The sequence below is a fragment of the Abramis brama genome (genome assembly GCF_963993115.1).
Source record: "Abramis brama genome assembly, chromosome: 7".
Taxonomy (NCBI): domain Eukaryota; kingdom Metazoa; phylum Chordata; class Actinopteri; order Cypriniformes; family Leuciscidae; genus Abramis; species Abramis brama.
Genome location: NC_139969.1, coordinates 9413086 through 9430667, shown reverse-complemented (window position 1 = coordinate 9430667; position 17582 = coordinate 9413086). Strand labels below are relative to the sequence as shown.

The 17582-nt window shown below is 35.4% G+C and overlaps 2 protein-coding genes across 2 annotated transcripts; both read left to right on the top strand.

Moving 5' to 3' along the window:
* The first annotated feature begins 779 nt into the window (after positions 1-779).
* Positions 780-8714, top strand: chrng (cholinergic receptor, nicotinic, gamma). Its single transcript, XM_084120891.1, has 13 exons — positions 780-837; positions 921-1031; positions 2168-2304; positions 2385-2429; positions 2520-2641; positions 3082-3237; positions 3328-3425; positions 4703-4903; positions 5288-5402; positions 6573-6687; positions 6922-7168; positions 8202-8335; positions 8509-8714. Exons 2-13 carry the CDS (start codon positions 968-970, stop codon positions 8698-8700), a joined length of 1626 nt encoding a protein of 541 aa, XP_083977017.1. The 5' UTR covers positions 780-837; positions 921-967; the 3' UTR covers positions 8701-8714.
* Positions 8715-10572: 1858 nt separating this feature from the next.
* LOC311087064 (phospholipid scramblase family member 5) lies at positions 10573-16196 on the top strand (the record flags this gene model as incomplete). The annotated part of the gene is made up of 8 exons (XM_084120314.1): positions 10573-10617; positions 10999-11266; positions 12496-12570; positions 13201-13393; positions 14994-15105; positions 15194-15293; positions 16034-16092; positions 16170-16196. The coding sequence occupies 8 exons, from the start codon at positions 10573-10575 to the stop codon at positions 16194-16196; spliced, it is 879 nt and encodes a 292-aa protein (XP_083976440.1).
* Positions 16197-17582: the final 1386 nt, after the last annotated feature.

Here is a 17582-nt window from a genome sequence, read left to right as displayed (position 1 = left end):
AAGTTTCTTTCCTGAATGAATCAGTGTTTTTTAACAAACTGGTTGAGTGAATGATCGAATGACTCGCTCATGTATATTTTTAATTTCTGAATGAATCTTTTTTTAACAAATCAGTTGAGTGAATAATTAAAAGACTCAATAAAAATAATACTTTTTTATCCCTCTAAAAAAGACAGCGACTGCATCTTTAACCTTTTTTTTGTGTGTGTCAGAACTCATTGGAAAAAATGGACAGGAATCCCATCTTAAAACATACATTAGACTAAGTGCAGCTGTCATACATTTATGTCATTAGAGATGCCATTAGGTTTAAAATAATACACTAGAGGACGTGATCCCCATTAGCACCCCATAACCCACAGTACAGCTCACAGATCTACTCACACACTCAAACATTCCAGAAAACAGAAGATTGTTAGTTTTTTAACATGCATAATATCTTCACTGAAACATCTAAAGATCTTCATTGGAAATAAAACCAACTTCCAACTGTAAATTGATGAATTTATGGTGTTATGACCCTGTTTGTCTCCGATCATTAGACAATGATGAACACAGGGCAGCTGATGACGCGTGTCACTTCACAAATCATGCCCGAGATACCATCTGTGCACTGACCTGCGGGAAATACTGTAACCCTACCTTATCTTTCTGCTATTCATCAGAGACAGACAGACAGAGAGAATACAACCAGTTCATGTGACCTCGCTTTGAGGTCTTTGGTGTGTGTGTGTGTGTATGTGTGTGTGTGCGTGTGTGGATGTGTGTACAGAGACAGCTGAGAATGTGAGGAACTGTATGGGCACAGACTCTGGGCATTCTGAAAATAACAATGAGGTTTGGAAGTTTGGAACCACACCTATTTTTCCCATAACCCTGTTCCTGTTCCTAAACAACTGTTTCCCTCACACACTGACCAGGTGCTTGAGAACCATTCTTTACTAAAGCTTCTCTGAGGATATCAGACATGGATCAGATCTCTCCATCAAAAACCGTCTGGTTATGGACCCTGCTATCTCTCTTCATCTCAGGTAAGACTATGTGTTTGTGTTAATGGGTTTGTTATAAAGCTTTGTGTTAAAATCCAGCTATTGAGTGAACTAATCCAGTTCAGCACATGCAGATTGTCACAAAAAATATGTTGTAGAAAGTAAGTCTTTTTTTCTGCTATTATGTGTTAAGTGTTAAAGTTACTGAGTGTCAGCTTGACAAACAGGGTGTTAAATAGGGTGTTAAATCCTTGTTGATTTACACATTACATAAAGCTTGCCATGTCTATAAATGTGTATCTGCTTTAGTAATAAAGGGATTGCTTTAATTGTGAAGGTGTAATGCGTGTATACACAGACCAACCAAGACTAAAGTTCAATAAGAAGACTTTTCTGAAAATAAAATAAATCTAAAAACTCAAAATTTGGAACCCATAGGATTAAATACATTATAAGCCCTTTAATGACCCATTAATGGTGTTTGGACACAAGTCACTCTTAATACATATACGTATGAATGTCACTGCATTACATATTTAAATATCAAAGTAAGTTGCATCAGCATATAAGTGCAAGAACTCAGGAACTAACTTAAGTTTTCTGATACATTTTTAATTTAAAGTGGTCTCAAGATTTTTAGCGGATGTATGATGTCAGTTGTAGGTGTAGATTTTCATATTTTAATCCAAATAATTATGCATGAAATATATTTTTTGTTTTTGATAATTTACAATCTTGAAATTGTGCTTGTGTTATCCTGAATGCAAAGGCATTCCGGCATTAATAAGTGTGCCTTAAGTGTAAATAATATTTGTATCTGTAGCACTGTAAAGTTCAAAAGGCATGTTTTGCTTTATGCAATTATTAGCAATTTTAACATTAAAAGTCATGTTTGAAAAAACATTAACATCAGAGCATTTCGCTGTACTTCAGCTTTACAGAATGAAAACACTCAAAGTTGTAGTTGTTAGTAATGTTAGTATCGGACACAGGAACCTAAATTTATTTAATTTATTCAACAAAACATTATTTTTTGCAAATGTCCTTAACTAATTATGTGGAAACGTTTTCCTTAATTTAATCAAACTAACATAACTTTTTTTAAAACAAAGGTACAATAACTTTTTTGACAAATAATAAAATGATGGATTAGATTGACAGTCGTTTGTCTGTTTTAGATGTGGTTTGTAATCTGGAAGGATCTCTGCACAGAGATCTAATGGTGGGATACAATAAGAACATACGACATATGGATCACCACGGTGACATCACCGATGTAAAGATCAAGATGACCCTCACCAACCTCATTTCTCTGGTAAAACTCGGCATGTGTTTACACAAGGTAAATATATGTGTAATTTGTGACTATGGTTTATCATCTTTTTTCATGTTCAGAATGAGAAAGGGGAGACTCTCACCACTTGCGTTTGGATTGAAATGGTAAGACAAATTGCATCTGTGTATATGTCCAGTATACAGTAGTCAACAGTGGTTTCAGAGCAAAATATCTTTCTTTCTCTCTCTGTCTAGAAATGGCGTGATTATCGCCTCCGCTGGGCTAACAGGACAGGGTTTGAGGTCTATGAGAACATCACCCGTATGCGTCTTCCTTCTAAAACCATCTGGCTGCCCGATGTCGGCTTGGAGAACAAGTGAGTGATTGAATTATTGAAGATAATTGTTTTGATTGTGCAGATTATCCAACCGGCAGATACACAAAATCAAAATGTAACTAAATCAATAATAAAATGGTCACCGTGATTTTCCCAAGACATATTTTGTTGATCTTGGAACAACATTTCTGTCTGAAAATTTGGTCCTAATCCTACCCCTAAACCTAACCCTACCCATTACTTATCCCTAAAATCAGAGGGAAATTATGATGAATAACACTGATGTAGAAGCACCTAACCCTGGTTGTAAGTCTAAACTTGACATAAACTGTAAACTTTTCCCTCAAATCTGATTGGTTGATTGAAATGTTGTTCCAGGATCAACAAAGACAAAAAACAAACCTTTTCACAAATCTGAGTATTTTAGCCCATCAAATATGACACATACCTTTTTGTGTGTGTGTGTACTATGTGTAAAGTGTGGATGGGCATTTTGAGGTGGCGCTCTACGTTAACGCTCTGATAGATCCTGACGGTAGTGTGGTCTGGTTGCCCCCTGCCATCTACCGAAGCTCCTGTGCCATCAAAGTCAGCTACTTCCCCTTCGACTGGCAGAACTGCAGCATGGTGTTCAGGTACGGCTGATCCGTCTGTCCCACAGTGAGGACTGCTGGAAATACATGAAAATAGGATGATGCTAGGTTTCACTCTGATTGCTTTGGCAGGTCTCAGACGTACAATTCCAATGAAATTCAACTGATGCTGTCAGACGAGGACAACGTCACCATGGAATGGATTGAGATCGATCCAGAAGCTTTCACTGGTACTAAACATTCTGTTGGGCATTATTTTTCATCATCAAGACTTTGCTCTTTCTGTAAAATTCAGTTGGTCTTTGTTATTTGACTTGTAAAGATCATGGTTAACGGCTGTGAGTTAAAGTCAGTAGTTTCAAAGTCCTTTTCAGGGAAAGCCTGTTCACTCGGCGGCCATAACATTTTTTTTGTCATGATTTGAGCGTTTAGAAACAAAATTGTTACAGTTGTTCAGGTTTCTTTGGTGATTTCAAGTATGAAATTTAATCGTAGGCTTGGCGAACAGTTTTAGAGAATTTCCCCATTCAAAGAGATGGGAGCTGCACTTGCATGCCAGAGAGGCGTTTCAAAGATGGCCGCTGAGTGAAATAACCTTTAAGGGACTTTGTTCTAACAGCAGCTGCAACATTTTTATTTATTTTTTATTTATTTATTTTTTCACAATTAAAAAGGTCCATTGTCAATAGTGCAGCTATGAGTGAAGCACAGCTCAAACACAAGTCACTTTCAAATCAAGCAACTTTCTGGTAATAAACGCAGCAAATTCGAGTGAGCAAATCTGCATTAGGAAATCTTTCACTCTCACGCGATATCCCAGATCGCGTGGATTCCTATTAAAATGGATTTTTGCCGTGAAAAGTCGCAGAACAATGGTAAATGTGATCAGACTTCAATTGTTTTTTAGCATATTGCTATGACGTTTTTGTTTGCCAATTTTATCGTAAATACAATTAGGCTTTTTAGAAAAGTAATATCACTCTAACCCAAAAAAACTTGTTGACATCTGATTGTCTAACCAAGCCTCACAACTTGCGGTTTCATTAATAAAAGATACAGAACAATTTACACACCAAAGTTTAATGTGGTGAGATAGGGGTTTTTCAGAACTCTCTAGTTCAATTCACATTTATTTATATACCGTTTTTCACAATATGCATCGTTTCAAAGCAGCTTTACTGAAGATGCATGTTTTTACGGTACAATTAATCTGTTATCAGAGGGGTGACTGTGTCCAAGTAATGTCGATATGTCTAGAATTGTACAGTTAAGATAATACAAATCATGCATAGCTAACATGTATTTATTTAGGCAGAATCAATGAGCTCATTAAAGCAAGTATTACTGCTGTGATCATAATGATTACAATATATGGAAAATCTGGCAGTTTTGTATGTTGATTCAGAGTTGATTATAAGTTTGAGGAATATTTAGCCTCAGCAAACTACACTAATACTTATCATTTTGCTCATTAACATGTATTTTGTCCTGTGCCCTGATTGGCCAGAGAATGGGGAATGGATTATTAAGCACCGCCCTGCTAAGAAAGCTGTGAATAAGCGATACAGCCCAGATGAGTTGGAGCGCCAGGAGATCATCTTCTTCCTCATCATCCAGAGGAAACCACTGTTCTACGTCATCAATATCATCGTGCCCTGTGTCCTCTTCTCATCTCTTGGGCTACTTGTCTACTTCCTGCCGGCCAAAGGTCAGACAGGCTCCATAACGAATGCTAACAGATGTTACAGTGGTCGCTATCCAACAGTTCTTAGGGATACAGAGGATTCTCTGGAGGAAAAACAAACTAAACACAAAGTGGGTCTGTTAATGTCAATCAGGGCCATTGACCAAGGGGGATAACAGGAGAAACTTGTGAATAAATGTTTTTTTATCCATTTGATGATAAACATTATGATAATAAAAGTGAATTAGTAACTTTTACGGTAAGAGATCTATTTAATCTAACAAATCAGGAGACAATGTCATTCAGTGAAATAGATCCCTCTTTCTCCATGACTGTTGATAGTGCCAGCTGACTGACTGGGTTATGATCAGTGTGATTATTGACGATTTAATTGTTTGTTTTTATTAGCTGGAGGACAGAAATGCACTATGACCATTGCTATCCTGCTCGGTCAGACTGTCTTCCTGTTTCTCATCGCCAAGAAAGTGCCAGAAACCTCCCAGGCTGTTCCTCTCATTGGAAAGTGAGTCTGGGCTTTTATTCACTCATCACACCTTTTCAGCCGTTTCAGATAAACTTGTAATTAATTGTGTGTAATAGAAGATAAAACATACACTATGGTTCAGAAGTTTGGGGTCAGTAAGGTTTCTTGTCTTTAAAGAAATGAATACATTTATTTAGCCAGGACGCATTAAATTGACATTAAGTTGACATGCGCATAAGTGACATTTACATTGTGAAATAAATAAATGCTGTTCTTTTGAAATTTATAGTTTTCAAAGAATCCTGAAAAATAATATTTTAAAGGTGGGGTATGTGATTCTCTTTTTTGTCCATTTTTTCAAAATCACTTGAAATCCTATAACCCACTTACAGCCACTGAGTTAGAAGCACTGAAATGAAAATTAAGCAATTTAATCATCTGTGGAACGGGCAGGACTCGAAAAACTCCAGCAAATCATTTCCAAGACCACCTAGAATCATTGGACAGTATGTTCGTCAATCAAAGGGTCGTACCATCCCCCCCTCCCCCATGCGTGACCGCGAGAGACAGAGAGAGAGTAATGGGTGGAGTCAGGGCCAGCGTTGGAGGGAAGAGGGTAGGACCATTTGAGTTGTGTATTTTCAAAATCTGCGGCCGTTTTGCAAATCCCATACCCTGCCTTTAAGTAGCACAACTGTTTTCAACATTAACAATAATAAGAAAAGTTTTTTAAACATCAAATCTGCATATTAGAATGATTTCTGAAGGATCATGTGACACTGAAGACTGGCATGCTTTGCCATCACAGGAAATATATATATTATACATTATATACATTGAGCCAGTTATTTTAAATTTTAATCAAATAAACAGAGCATTGGTGAGCATAAGAGATTTTTTCAAATACATAAAAAAATCTTACCAGCCTCAAACTTTTGAACAGTGGTGTACATTGGAAAAGTACTGTAGTGTCTGTAGTTTGCACATATTTCAAACCTGCCAATCAGATTAAAGCTTGGCAGCTTGAGAAAGTTGCCATTTTTAATGAGAAGTATACATCAGATGGTTAGTGAACAGATTGTGGGAGATCTGTGGATGTGCTATGTTGACTATCTGTGTCTTTGTGGTCTAATGTTAGCATAGAGCTAATTCAGGTAGTGAAATGGTGCTGTTCTAGCCCCCCTTGAGAAATGTGTGTTTTTCTGGCAGGTATCTGATGTTTGTGATGTCCGTGACCACAATAACTGTGATGAACTGTGTGGTGGTGTTGAACGTCTCTCTGCGAACTCCAAACACCCACCCCATGAGCAACACCATCAGAAAGGTACAAAAGAACTGTCTAACCACCTTTTGTCCAATCCATAAGGAAAGAGTGAGTACGTTGTTATTATTATATATGATGCTAGCAATGTGAAGGTCTTGGATTTTATTCTCAGAAAACATACTATGTATATCTTGAATGCAATGGTAGTCACTTTGTGCCAAAAGCATTTGCCAAATGCATTTATGTAGTGCTAAGGTCTATAATGTCTTTCCCCTCCATTTTGGGGTGACCCAGGTCTTGCTGAACATCCTTCCTCGTCTGCTGAGGATGACGATGCGGCTCTGGACACCTGAGCAGGAGGAAGGGGATTTTAAAATGTTTGCCCTGGGTAACGGCACCCCGCTTCGCCGCAGGAGACGCAGCTCTTTGGGATTAATAGCAAAGGCTGATGAATATATGTTCAGAACTGCTCGCTCTGAGCTGATGTTCAGTCGACTGAAGGAGAGGAAGGGGCTGCTGAAGAACACTTTGGAGAAAATACGTGAGTCAACAGTAATGAACAAACTATAGCCTACATTACCATTGAAAAGTTCCGGGTATAAGATTTGCACATTTTAAAGAAATTAATCATTTTATTCTGAATAAATGCGTTAAATTGATTAAAAGCGACAATAAAGACATTTGTAAGGTTACGGTTCTTTTGACCTTTATATTTATCATAGAATCTTGAATTCATCATGGTTTCCACAAAAATATTAAGCAGCATAACTGATAATGAAAATACAGCTTTGCCATCACAGGAATAAATTACATTTTAAAATGTATTAAAATAGAAAACAGTTATTTTAAATTGTAGTACTATTTTACAATATTTAATTTTTTATTGCAATTTTTTTTTTAGTATTTCAAAAAAAAATTTTTTTTTGTATTGCAGCCTTAGTGAGCATAAGATACTTTTTTCCAAAACATTTTAATTTAAAATGAATATAATTTTAAATAATTACTGTATTCAACAGGGTTATTATCGTTAACAAACTAAAACCATTAAAACATTTCTGCTAACTGAAATAAAGCTGAAATAAAATAAAATATAATTATTAGTTAAAATAACTTTCAATGAAAATTTGAAATGTTGCCTTTGCAATATACTGAAAAAACTTGAAGCACTAAAATGATTAGCTGGAAATAAATAAAAACTAAAACTATCTAAACAAACTGAAACAAAAATAAGTTAAACCTAAATAGCATAAAAAAGCAGACAACACAAATAAAAAACATGAAATGGAAATTAACATGAAAACTAAAAATGTAAAATAAATAAATAATAATAATCAAAATAATAATTAACTGTAATAAAGCTAAAATAAAAACTAAAACAACACTGGCATTTAATAGTGTATAAATAATTATAATAAATCATATGTAATATAAATATGTTGCTGGTTATATGTTATCAGTTATTTTACTGGTATTAATTAAAATGTTTCCTATTAAATACAACTAAATAATATTTTCTGCTATGTTTACGCCAAATGGCTGCAGACATTAATTTGCTGTTTGTGGTTTGACCTCAGAAAATGGTCTAGGAGGAAACACGGCACAGGATCTGGAATCCAGTCTGGCTTCGGCTTCACCAGAAGTGCAGCAGTGTGTGTCTTCCTGTAAACACATCGCAGAAAGTGTCAAGCATCAAAATGACTTTCAAAGCGTGAGTCACTGTTCCAGAATCCTCCAATCATGAGGCTGAAAGTGTCTTTCATTTACAAAATAAACACATTAGTAGCAAATGTTTGTGTTAGGGTTTAAGGTTTTCCAAGAAAAAAAGACTTGTGTTGACGTCTGGATTCCGGACATCCTTTTTTTTTTCTTCTCGTTCTGCAGGAAAATGAAGAATGGTTTCTGGTCGCCAGGGTGATTGACAGGATGTGCTTTATCGTCATGGCGCTGCTGTTTATACTGGGCACCATCGGAATCTTCCTCATGGGACACTTTAACCAGGCGCCATCTCAGCCCTTCCCAGGAGACCCCAAAACATACCTGCCTGAAATCTCACCTGGAGACATCACCGGATGAACACGAGTTCAAAACAAAACAATAGACTCAGAGAAACTGCAGCAGAAGACTGGAGGACTCTGTTGAAGATACTCTGGAGATAAAGACCAACAGTTTTGCTGTACTGTGGGAAGGGAACTCTCAGCGCTCCAGTTTAGTTGTGCTGTAGACCTACTGAAAGTGATTCAAGGTCTCCAGAGAAGAGAGCTGGTTGGATCTGAAGCCATATGAGACATAAAATGGCTTTGATCAGTTGTTCATAATCATGAATGTCATATTATTTGCTTGTTATTGCTTGTCAATCAGCTTTAATGTTGTCTAGTGATTCAGTTGATGCTTTTCTGAAAATAAAAAAACTGTGACCTTCTCTACTTAGAGGACAAAGATGATGTTCTGCATGCAGTCATGTGAATTGTTTCAGTTTAGGTAATATCACTCCACTACCCCCCACTAGCTTGAGGAGGATCTTCATTACATGGCTGACTGGTACTTTTCTGTCTGACAAAGAGCAGATCCGGGAAGGAGAGAGCAGGGCAGAGAGGGGGGTGTTTGGTGTAGCATCACAACTGCTAACACACAGTTTCTGAAGCTGGAAGCTGTTTCTCAGTAAAGGAAAGCCTCAGTCCATCACTACTGCACCTGACCAAGTAAAACCTCAGGGCCTGAAATGGTAAGAATTCATTTTGATGTGTCCATTTAGCAGCTGAATTCATATTGGTTAATGTCTTAAGGTGTCTTAAAGGGATAGTTCACCCAAAAATGAAAAATCTGTCATTATTTACTCACCCTCAAGTTGTTTCAAACCTGTATGAATGGATTACAGGGGTAACTGTTTTGTTACCGACAAAACTGTGTTCAGGAAAAGAAAGATATTCATACAGGTTTGGAACAACTTGAGGGTGAGTAAATGATGACTGAATTAAACATTTTGGGTGAACTATTCCTTTAATGACCAGTGTCTCAGCATAGTTACACAACAAATGCTTTATTGTAGCTTAATCACAAACTTTTATATTAAAAGGAAAATCCATTGTCTGATTGAATATTACCCGTTATTATTTCATTTTCCCTCTTTTCTGAAATTTGTTTCTTTTTTAATGGTTTCCTTAAAAAAGCTGTTTGCAAAGAGAATTTAAAAAAACCTAAAAATAACTTTGACCTTTGATTTAGTTTCTGGTCTTTTACTGTAAAACCAGTCTTAATATTAATATTAATTTGATTATTAAGCAATGTTATTGAACAATATAAATAATGTTGGATATATTTTAAGTAATACTAATAAAAATATGTTATTAAATAAAATGTTTCCTCTCAAAATACCTTTAAATAAAGTTTTTTTTTGTGTGTGTGTGTTATTTTTATATTTAGTAGTCAATTTCCCCCTTTTCTTAAATTTGTTGCAATTTTTTTTAATAGTTTCCTAAAAACTGGTTGCAAGTATTATGAAATGAATATGGTTATGAAATGCATAAACAATTTGTCAATAATATTTGATAATGTTCATAGTATACAATGCCAGATTTATTAGAAAGCTAGATTGGGAAACAAGCTGGATCAGGGGTGAAGTGCAGAAAAGAAGAGAAAGACTTATTTTTCTCATGTCCTGTTTCACACGGAAATGCATTGTATTATAAAAATAAAATTGGTTGCAAATGGCAATTCTCACTGATTTTCATTGACATTTGACAAATATTTGCTTTGAATTTCAAATGCAGTAGGTCTACCACCTCCGTGAAGTTGGCACCCCATAAAACGAAATCATTTCCAAAACTATGCCATTAGTTTGTTCTGCGTTTGTGCTGATTTGTGCCGCAAAAACCAACGTTTGTGCTGGTTTCGTGTTTGAGATATTGAACATAATTTTTTGGGTTGCGTGACGTCACTCTCCACCCCATGTCCTTCAAATCGCTCCAAACCGGTGTCATTCGTTTGTGCTCGGTTTGTGCTGGTTTGTGCCGTTAAAACAAACACTGTATCTGTTTTCCTTTCGCAGATATAACAAATTTAATTCGGGAGCTGTGACGTCACTCTCCACCCCACCTCATCTAAATCGCTCCTAACCGGTGTCGTTCGTTTGTGCTCGATTTGTGCTGGTTTGTGCCGTTAAAACAAACACTGTATCTGTTTTCTTTTCGCAGAACCCAAAAAATAATGTTCAATATCTCAAACACAAAACCAGCACAAACGTTGGTTTTTGCGGCACAAATCAGCACAAACGCAGTTTGGCATAGTTTTGGAAATGATTTCGTTTTATGGGGTGCCAACTTCACGGAGGTGTTTCACCTTCTCTCTCTCTCTCTCTCTCTCTCTCTCTCTCAGGCCTTCCCATCTGTGACCGCTCAGCCTCTTCCCTTTGGTCTGGAAAGGGAGAGACATATTGACATGCTCTTCAGAGCTTTCCACAGGCAGGTTAGACCTGTTACAGACAGCCAGGACCTCACAGCTGAGCTCGGGTCTACAGACAGGAGAGGAGAGGACGAGGGAACCGGGGGGAAAGAGACGGACAGTGAGGGGAAAACACTGGGAAAACTGTCTGTTCTGAGAACAGTCACTAGACTACACATAAATGCCAGACCTGAACTACAAGGTGAATAAAACATCTATAAATATCAATTTAAAAAAACAGTCGGCTGTTTTTCATGAAAAAAAGAACGAAATTTTATTAAAAATAATGTCTTTAAAATGTGACGTAACAAAAACTTTCAACGTTTCTGACATTTTGGCTTATCTCTTCAAACAGAAAATGATTTAAAAGATTTTTCTTATTAATTTTAATGAGACATGATCTGACACCAGAGACTTTTAATAATAAAAATAATAATTCTATATTATTATTTATAAATGATTAAGATAATGGAAATACACATTTAAAAGTTTGGGGTAAGATTTTTGTTTAAAAGAGGGAAGACTTTTATTCCACAAGTATGCATTTATTATAAAAGTGACAATAAATACATTTATAATGTTACAAATGATTTCTATTTCTAATAAAGGCTGTTTATTTTTTTACTTTCTATTTTTCAAAGAATCCTCTAAAAAAATATTTCCACAAAAATATTAAGCAGCACAATTATTACTTGAGCACCAAATCAGCATTGAATGATTTAAATAAATAAATAATTTTGAAGTAAATAATAATAAATAAATAATATTATTTAATAGATAAATATTTTTTGCTATCACCCTAGATCATCTTTAAAGAAATATTCAAAACATATTCAATCACTGTTTTGATTAATAAATCCAATATTCAGTAGTGGTCAAAAGTGAAAATTATGAAAAAAAGGAAAATTTATTTGTTAAAGATTTTGTAATCATATTGCAGAATTTTGCTTGGAGTCAGTTGTTTTCTTTGTGATAGAAATTATATCCGCATAATTAATTGCGCTGACCAGGCTGTCATACAAAGAAATTATGAACACATACAAAAACAAGACAGAATCAATGAAAATTATTTAAATGTTGTTGTCAGTGTATGTTTTTTTCCTGTGAGCGTTTTGTTTTCCTATGCATTTTTAAATGCATAGTAAAATAAAACCTGTAGCTGTTCTCAAGTTTGCTTTTTTGCCAAATAATTTTGTAAGATAAATACCTCAACCATGAAGTTTCGTGTTTTGTTTTTCCTTTCATTTGAAAAAATGAAATATTTCCCTTGAATTTTGATAAACAAAAATGTACATCACTTTTGGCCACTACTGGAGTTTTTTTCCTGAAATGTGGAAAAGCTTGGACATGGTTTGAAATACTCACAGAATACAATTTCCTGTGTAAATATAAAAAGGTTTAATGGAGGTTTATCTTTGTGTAATGTCTCAGGTCCTCAGTGTGTCGCCCGAAGAACATACAGCATCTCCACACAAACCAGTGATCAGCTCTTTGTGGCTGTGGAAGGTAAAGATGATACACAGGATATGTGCAGTTCTCTAATTCTCATATTGAGTATCATTATGTAAAGTGCTCATACAGTCTTATGCTATTTTAATAGTTTTTCATTTTGTTTTGATCGACGGGTTTACATGCATTCAAGGTAAAAAAAACACTTTAATTTTCTCATAATGTTCACTGCAGCATCACCTCTTTTCTCACAGTGTCTAAAACGGTTCTGAAAAAGGATTCGGTCTCTCTAATTCCCTTCTTTCCTAGAGCCTGCTCTGCTCTGATTGGTCAGATGGCCCAGTCAATGTTTCAGGGTCAAAGTAGACATTGTTCACGGGTGTATAGACTGGCATTATGCAAATGTGTGACAAACCTACACAGGTTTGTGCAGGAAGTAAGGATGGATTTACTGACGGATTGTTCTTTCTTTTGGGAACAATTAGTTTTTTTGAAACTTTGCAGACCATTTAAACAGCTATATTACACACTACATGAAAGGTAATATCCAAAAAAGCATAATACGGGCATTTTACGATGATTTTACTCTTATTTACAGTGTTGAAGCCACCAAAACAGCCACGGCTAAACTTTGAACACAACTGATTTACACCACGAAACCTCTTTTTGTGTTCCCATCTCTGTTAGAGAGCTCATGCGTTTGTATGCAATGCTGTGGTCCAGCTCGATCCTGTTCACTACAAGGCTTTGATAAGAACGCAGATTGCATCTTCCGGTTCGAAAGGCCCCTGAGAGCGGAGATGTGCTGGCTCGGCTGCTGCCTGATGGAAATAAGGGCCTATACACCAGAGAGAGAGTTTATTGGGACAGTTCACCAAAGGTATTCATCAACAGCAAGCCAGATCTTTGTCTCATGTAGTTAGACAAAAAAAGCTAATAATTATTTAAAATCATCAAAAATCTAATTAATATAAATCTATAGGACTGCACATTTCATCTAAATAATATTGGCTTAGTGCAAATATCAAATCACAAAAGGCAATGGTTTGATCTGATGCGCTGCTTGTTTCAGATTGAAGCGTGACACTGTTTGTGTCAGTTTCAGTGTCTCAGAGCAGCTCAGTTCACAGTAAATACTGCTCCATATGAACTCCATATATGCCTATCACTTACAACATTTGCAAGGATTACTTTATTTTCCCATTCGTATAGCATCCAACATTTTTGTGGACATAGTTTTTCCACATTTGACTAGATTTGTAACAAGCGTCAACTGAACAAAAACATAAAGGTCTCCTTTTATTTGTTACGCAAAAATAAAAGCTCAAGGGTTTAACGCGGTTATTTTGCTCAACTAAATCCATAAAAAAACATGTTTGTTAATTGTTAACTCAAAATGAAACCTAAAAACCTAAAAATTTCTTGTTTTCATTTAGTTTAACTTATTTTAGTTTTACTTTAAAAATAACTAACACTAACACTGAAGTAAAAACTATACACATATTTTAAAAAAACAATAACTAATAAAAATGAGAAAAACAAACAACAAAATTAATAAAATTAATAAAATCAAAAAATAACAAAAAAAAAAGTATCTCAGTCATACTAAAATAACACTGATATAATGTTTGAAAGTGAAGAATAGTCATTTAACTATTGTAGCTTGTAGTGTAAAATTAAATAATTATTATAATTATTAAAAATACATTTTTAATTTAAAAGTACAATAGCATTATTACAATAGTAATATATTTTCATCTTCGTTTTTATACACTAATTAGAGTAAAAGATAATAATATATTATTAGTATTAGTATTATTATATAACATGGAAATGTGAAAATTATTGAAATATTAACTTAAAATTTAAGGGGGTACTTTTCTGACATATTTTATGTCAAAGGGGTTCAGTCAAAACACATTTTTTTAACAAAAAACAGAATCCACACTGCAAGAATCGCCTGCTTAGACAGAAAAAAGTCACCCGATCGACATGTAAAACAACTTACTGCAGTTTTTATGATGTTCAGGGGTGGATTACCATGAGAGCAAAGTTGAATATTCAGATATGAACGTCCCAGTGTTTGTTAACACTCTTGGAATTCCGCTTGTTCAGTTAAATTAGTCGACCGTATCTAACTGTTGTGTAATGGATGAGGAAAACTCCTGTACTGTAAATCTATTATGCAGACAAAGCCATCCACATCATGTTTCATCATGATGCCAACTATCCTGCAGGGTCAGATAAGGTCACCATTGTGAATCAACTAATTGTGTCAGAGTAAAAACCCTCAGTAACCTCTCTCGGATTGAATAGGGAGAGATGTGCTGAACTTTGTGGTACGAAACCAACAAAATGACCTCATCCTCTGAACAAAGACCATCAGGTCATATCAGGCTATAATATCACACAACTGAACATTCACAGTCCAGAGAATCCCCTGCATCAAGAGTGTGTGTAATCCCTGAGGTGTTTGTCAGGTGGAGTATGTTCACGCCGTATTTCGAGGTGTGTGACTCTGAGGGCATCTCGGTCGTGAGGATCCAGGGCTCCTGCTGTAACACACGGTGTCTTTCTGAACAAGAGCTTCAGGTCAGAAACCCTCCAGCAGCTCATTTGCATCGCCCACCTTTTATACACTGTGCCCATTATACTCTTTTCTCATTTATTGGGGCATCAGGTGGTCTCCACTATTGGAGAGAGTGTCGGGCGCATATGGAAGAGGTGGCCTGGATATAATGAGGAATGTAACATGGATCATGAGTATTTTGGACTGGATGGTAAGATTAATATCCACAATCATATCATGTGGTGCACTTGTGAAAATTCTTCTATTTTTTTTTACATTTAAAAATTATTTCGTCACACATTATGTTATCAGCATGACAATTAGTGACCTAGAAATAGTGCAGAATCTTAAAAATGTCTTTATTTTATATCATCATGTTTCTGTATTCACTACCGTTCAAAAGTTTGGCGTTGGTAAGAATTTCAATGTTTTTGAGTCTCTTATGCTCGCCAACGCTGCATTTATTTGATCAAATAATATAGTAAAAACAGTAATATTGTGAAATATTAGCAATGTTGAAAACAGTTGTGCTGTTTTATATTTTATTTAATATTACCATGCTACTTTTTTCAGGATTCGTTGATGAATAGAAAAGTTAAAAAAATTATTATTTTGATAGTCAACTTTAGACATTCTTATAACTATAAGTAACTTTGCAAGTACATGTCAACAAGCAGTCATCTATCTATCTATCCATATATCCATCCGTCTATCTGTACATAGCTAGCAAGCCAGCTATCTGTACAGTTTTACTAATATAGACCAGCATTCTCACTCAGAGAAGCATACAGTATAGGTTATAGGCCTGCCACCCAGATACATAGCTAATAGACTAGACTAATTGTGGTTTATTTTACAACTAAAATATATTTTTGATAATAGTGTGACTATTTTGAATTCAGCAGCTTCAGCTTCAGGAGTGACTATTAAGAACATCTCTTTCTCTCTCAGTACCTCAAGGAATGAATTTGAACACCAAAGTGCTGTTACTAGCTGCTACCTTCCTGCTGGTGAGCTTCCAACCACACAGATGCTGGTATATCATTAACATGTAAAAGCTTTATCGCTGATCTTTTTCTGTTTGCAGAATCATATGTTTTTTGAGATGAGCTAAGTGGAAATGGCAAATCTTCTGGGACATAAAAGACATCTGCTTCACCTCTGAAGTGGAGTGTGAACCCAAACTATGGTAAAACTATGGTGACACTTAACAAGATGGAGCAGTTTTCTGAACTAATCGCATCTGAACTGGACAGTGTAGTGCACATCAAGAATCCCTGTACAGAGCCTCTCTACACCTCTATAAACTAAACACACTGAAATAGCATTTAAATGTTGAGTATTAAATTGCACAGAACATAATATTAACCCTAGTTTCATATTTAAAGGGGTGGTATAATGCCCTTTTCACAAGATGTAAAATAAGTCTTTGATGTCCCCAGAGTTTGTATGTGAAGTTTTAGCTCAAAATACCCCACAGATATTTTTATATAGCATGTTAAAGTTGTCAATTTTTGAGGGTGAGCAAAAACGCACCGTTTTTGTGTCTGTCCCTTTAAATGCAAATAAGCTGCTGCTCCCAGCACAGGGGGCGGAGCTACAACAACTTGTGTCCTTTTACCTCACACACACATGCACTGAAAATTGTTCAAACCGAAGTCAGAAAGATGGAGAGACTCAAGAAGTGAAAACATGTAGGCATCATTTCTGAATGGTTAGTTGGTGAATTTATGTAACTTATGTGTTGTTATCTTCTAGTCATTGATTAGCATACTCTGTCTGGATAATCTATAAATCGTGTTCCGGGGGCGGGGTTTATGTAAATTTTAAGGTCAGTGATGTCACTAACCCTGGAGGAATGTTGTATAGTCTCTACCAGCCGTTTGTTGTAGTCCTTAAAAAGCAATTTCTTTAAAAGAAAATATCTCCCTTTGCTTTGAACTTTGAGCGTCGTAACTTTGCAGATGTTGTTTATGCTCAAACAGCAATATTACATACCAACTAAAGTTAGAAAAGTGAAATTATATTCAACCACCCCTTTAATACACACATTTCTATGGCCTCTAAATTATCAACATGATCAAAACTTTGCTGAAAAACCTGTTGTACTGTACGTGATCTACTACATGCCTTCTGTTGTCTGATAGTTCATACTCTTATAGCAACTTTTTCTAAAAGAAAAAATCATGTTAAATGTGAGTATCAAATATGATGCATTTGGCTTTTGAGGAATGTTTATTTGTATATCTTTCAATTACCATTGTATTGCATTGCATTATATGTTTTGCCCCCACAATAAAAACTACAGATCTTTGATCATAAAACTAAGCATTTAAATAATGCTAAATATTTTACTAAGATATATTGTTGAGAGATATAGAGTGACTGACAACTATACTGTAAGTAGTATGCTATATTGTTAAAGATTTCATTAATCCAGCTATCAGAATTTTATTTTACTTTTTGGCCATATAAATAACAGCAACTGTAACAAATTGCA

Coding starts and splice junctions, on each gene's coding strand:
- chrng (XM_084120891.1), top strand. CDS start 968: ATGGATCAGATCTCTCCATCAAAAACCGTCTGGTTATGGACCCTGCTA. Junction 2,642..3,081: donor GATGTCGGCTTGGAGAACAA/GTGAGTGATTGA, acceptor CTATGTGTAAAG/TGTGGATGGGCATTTTGAGG. Junction 3,426..4,702: donor CGATCCAGAAGCTTTCACTG/GTACTAAACATT, acceptor CTGATTGGCCAG/AGAATGGGGAATGGATTATT.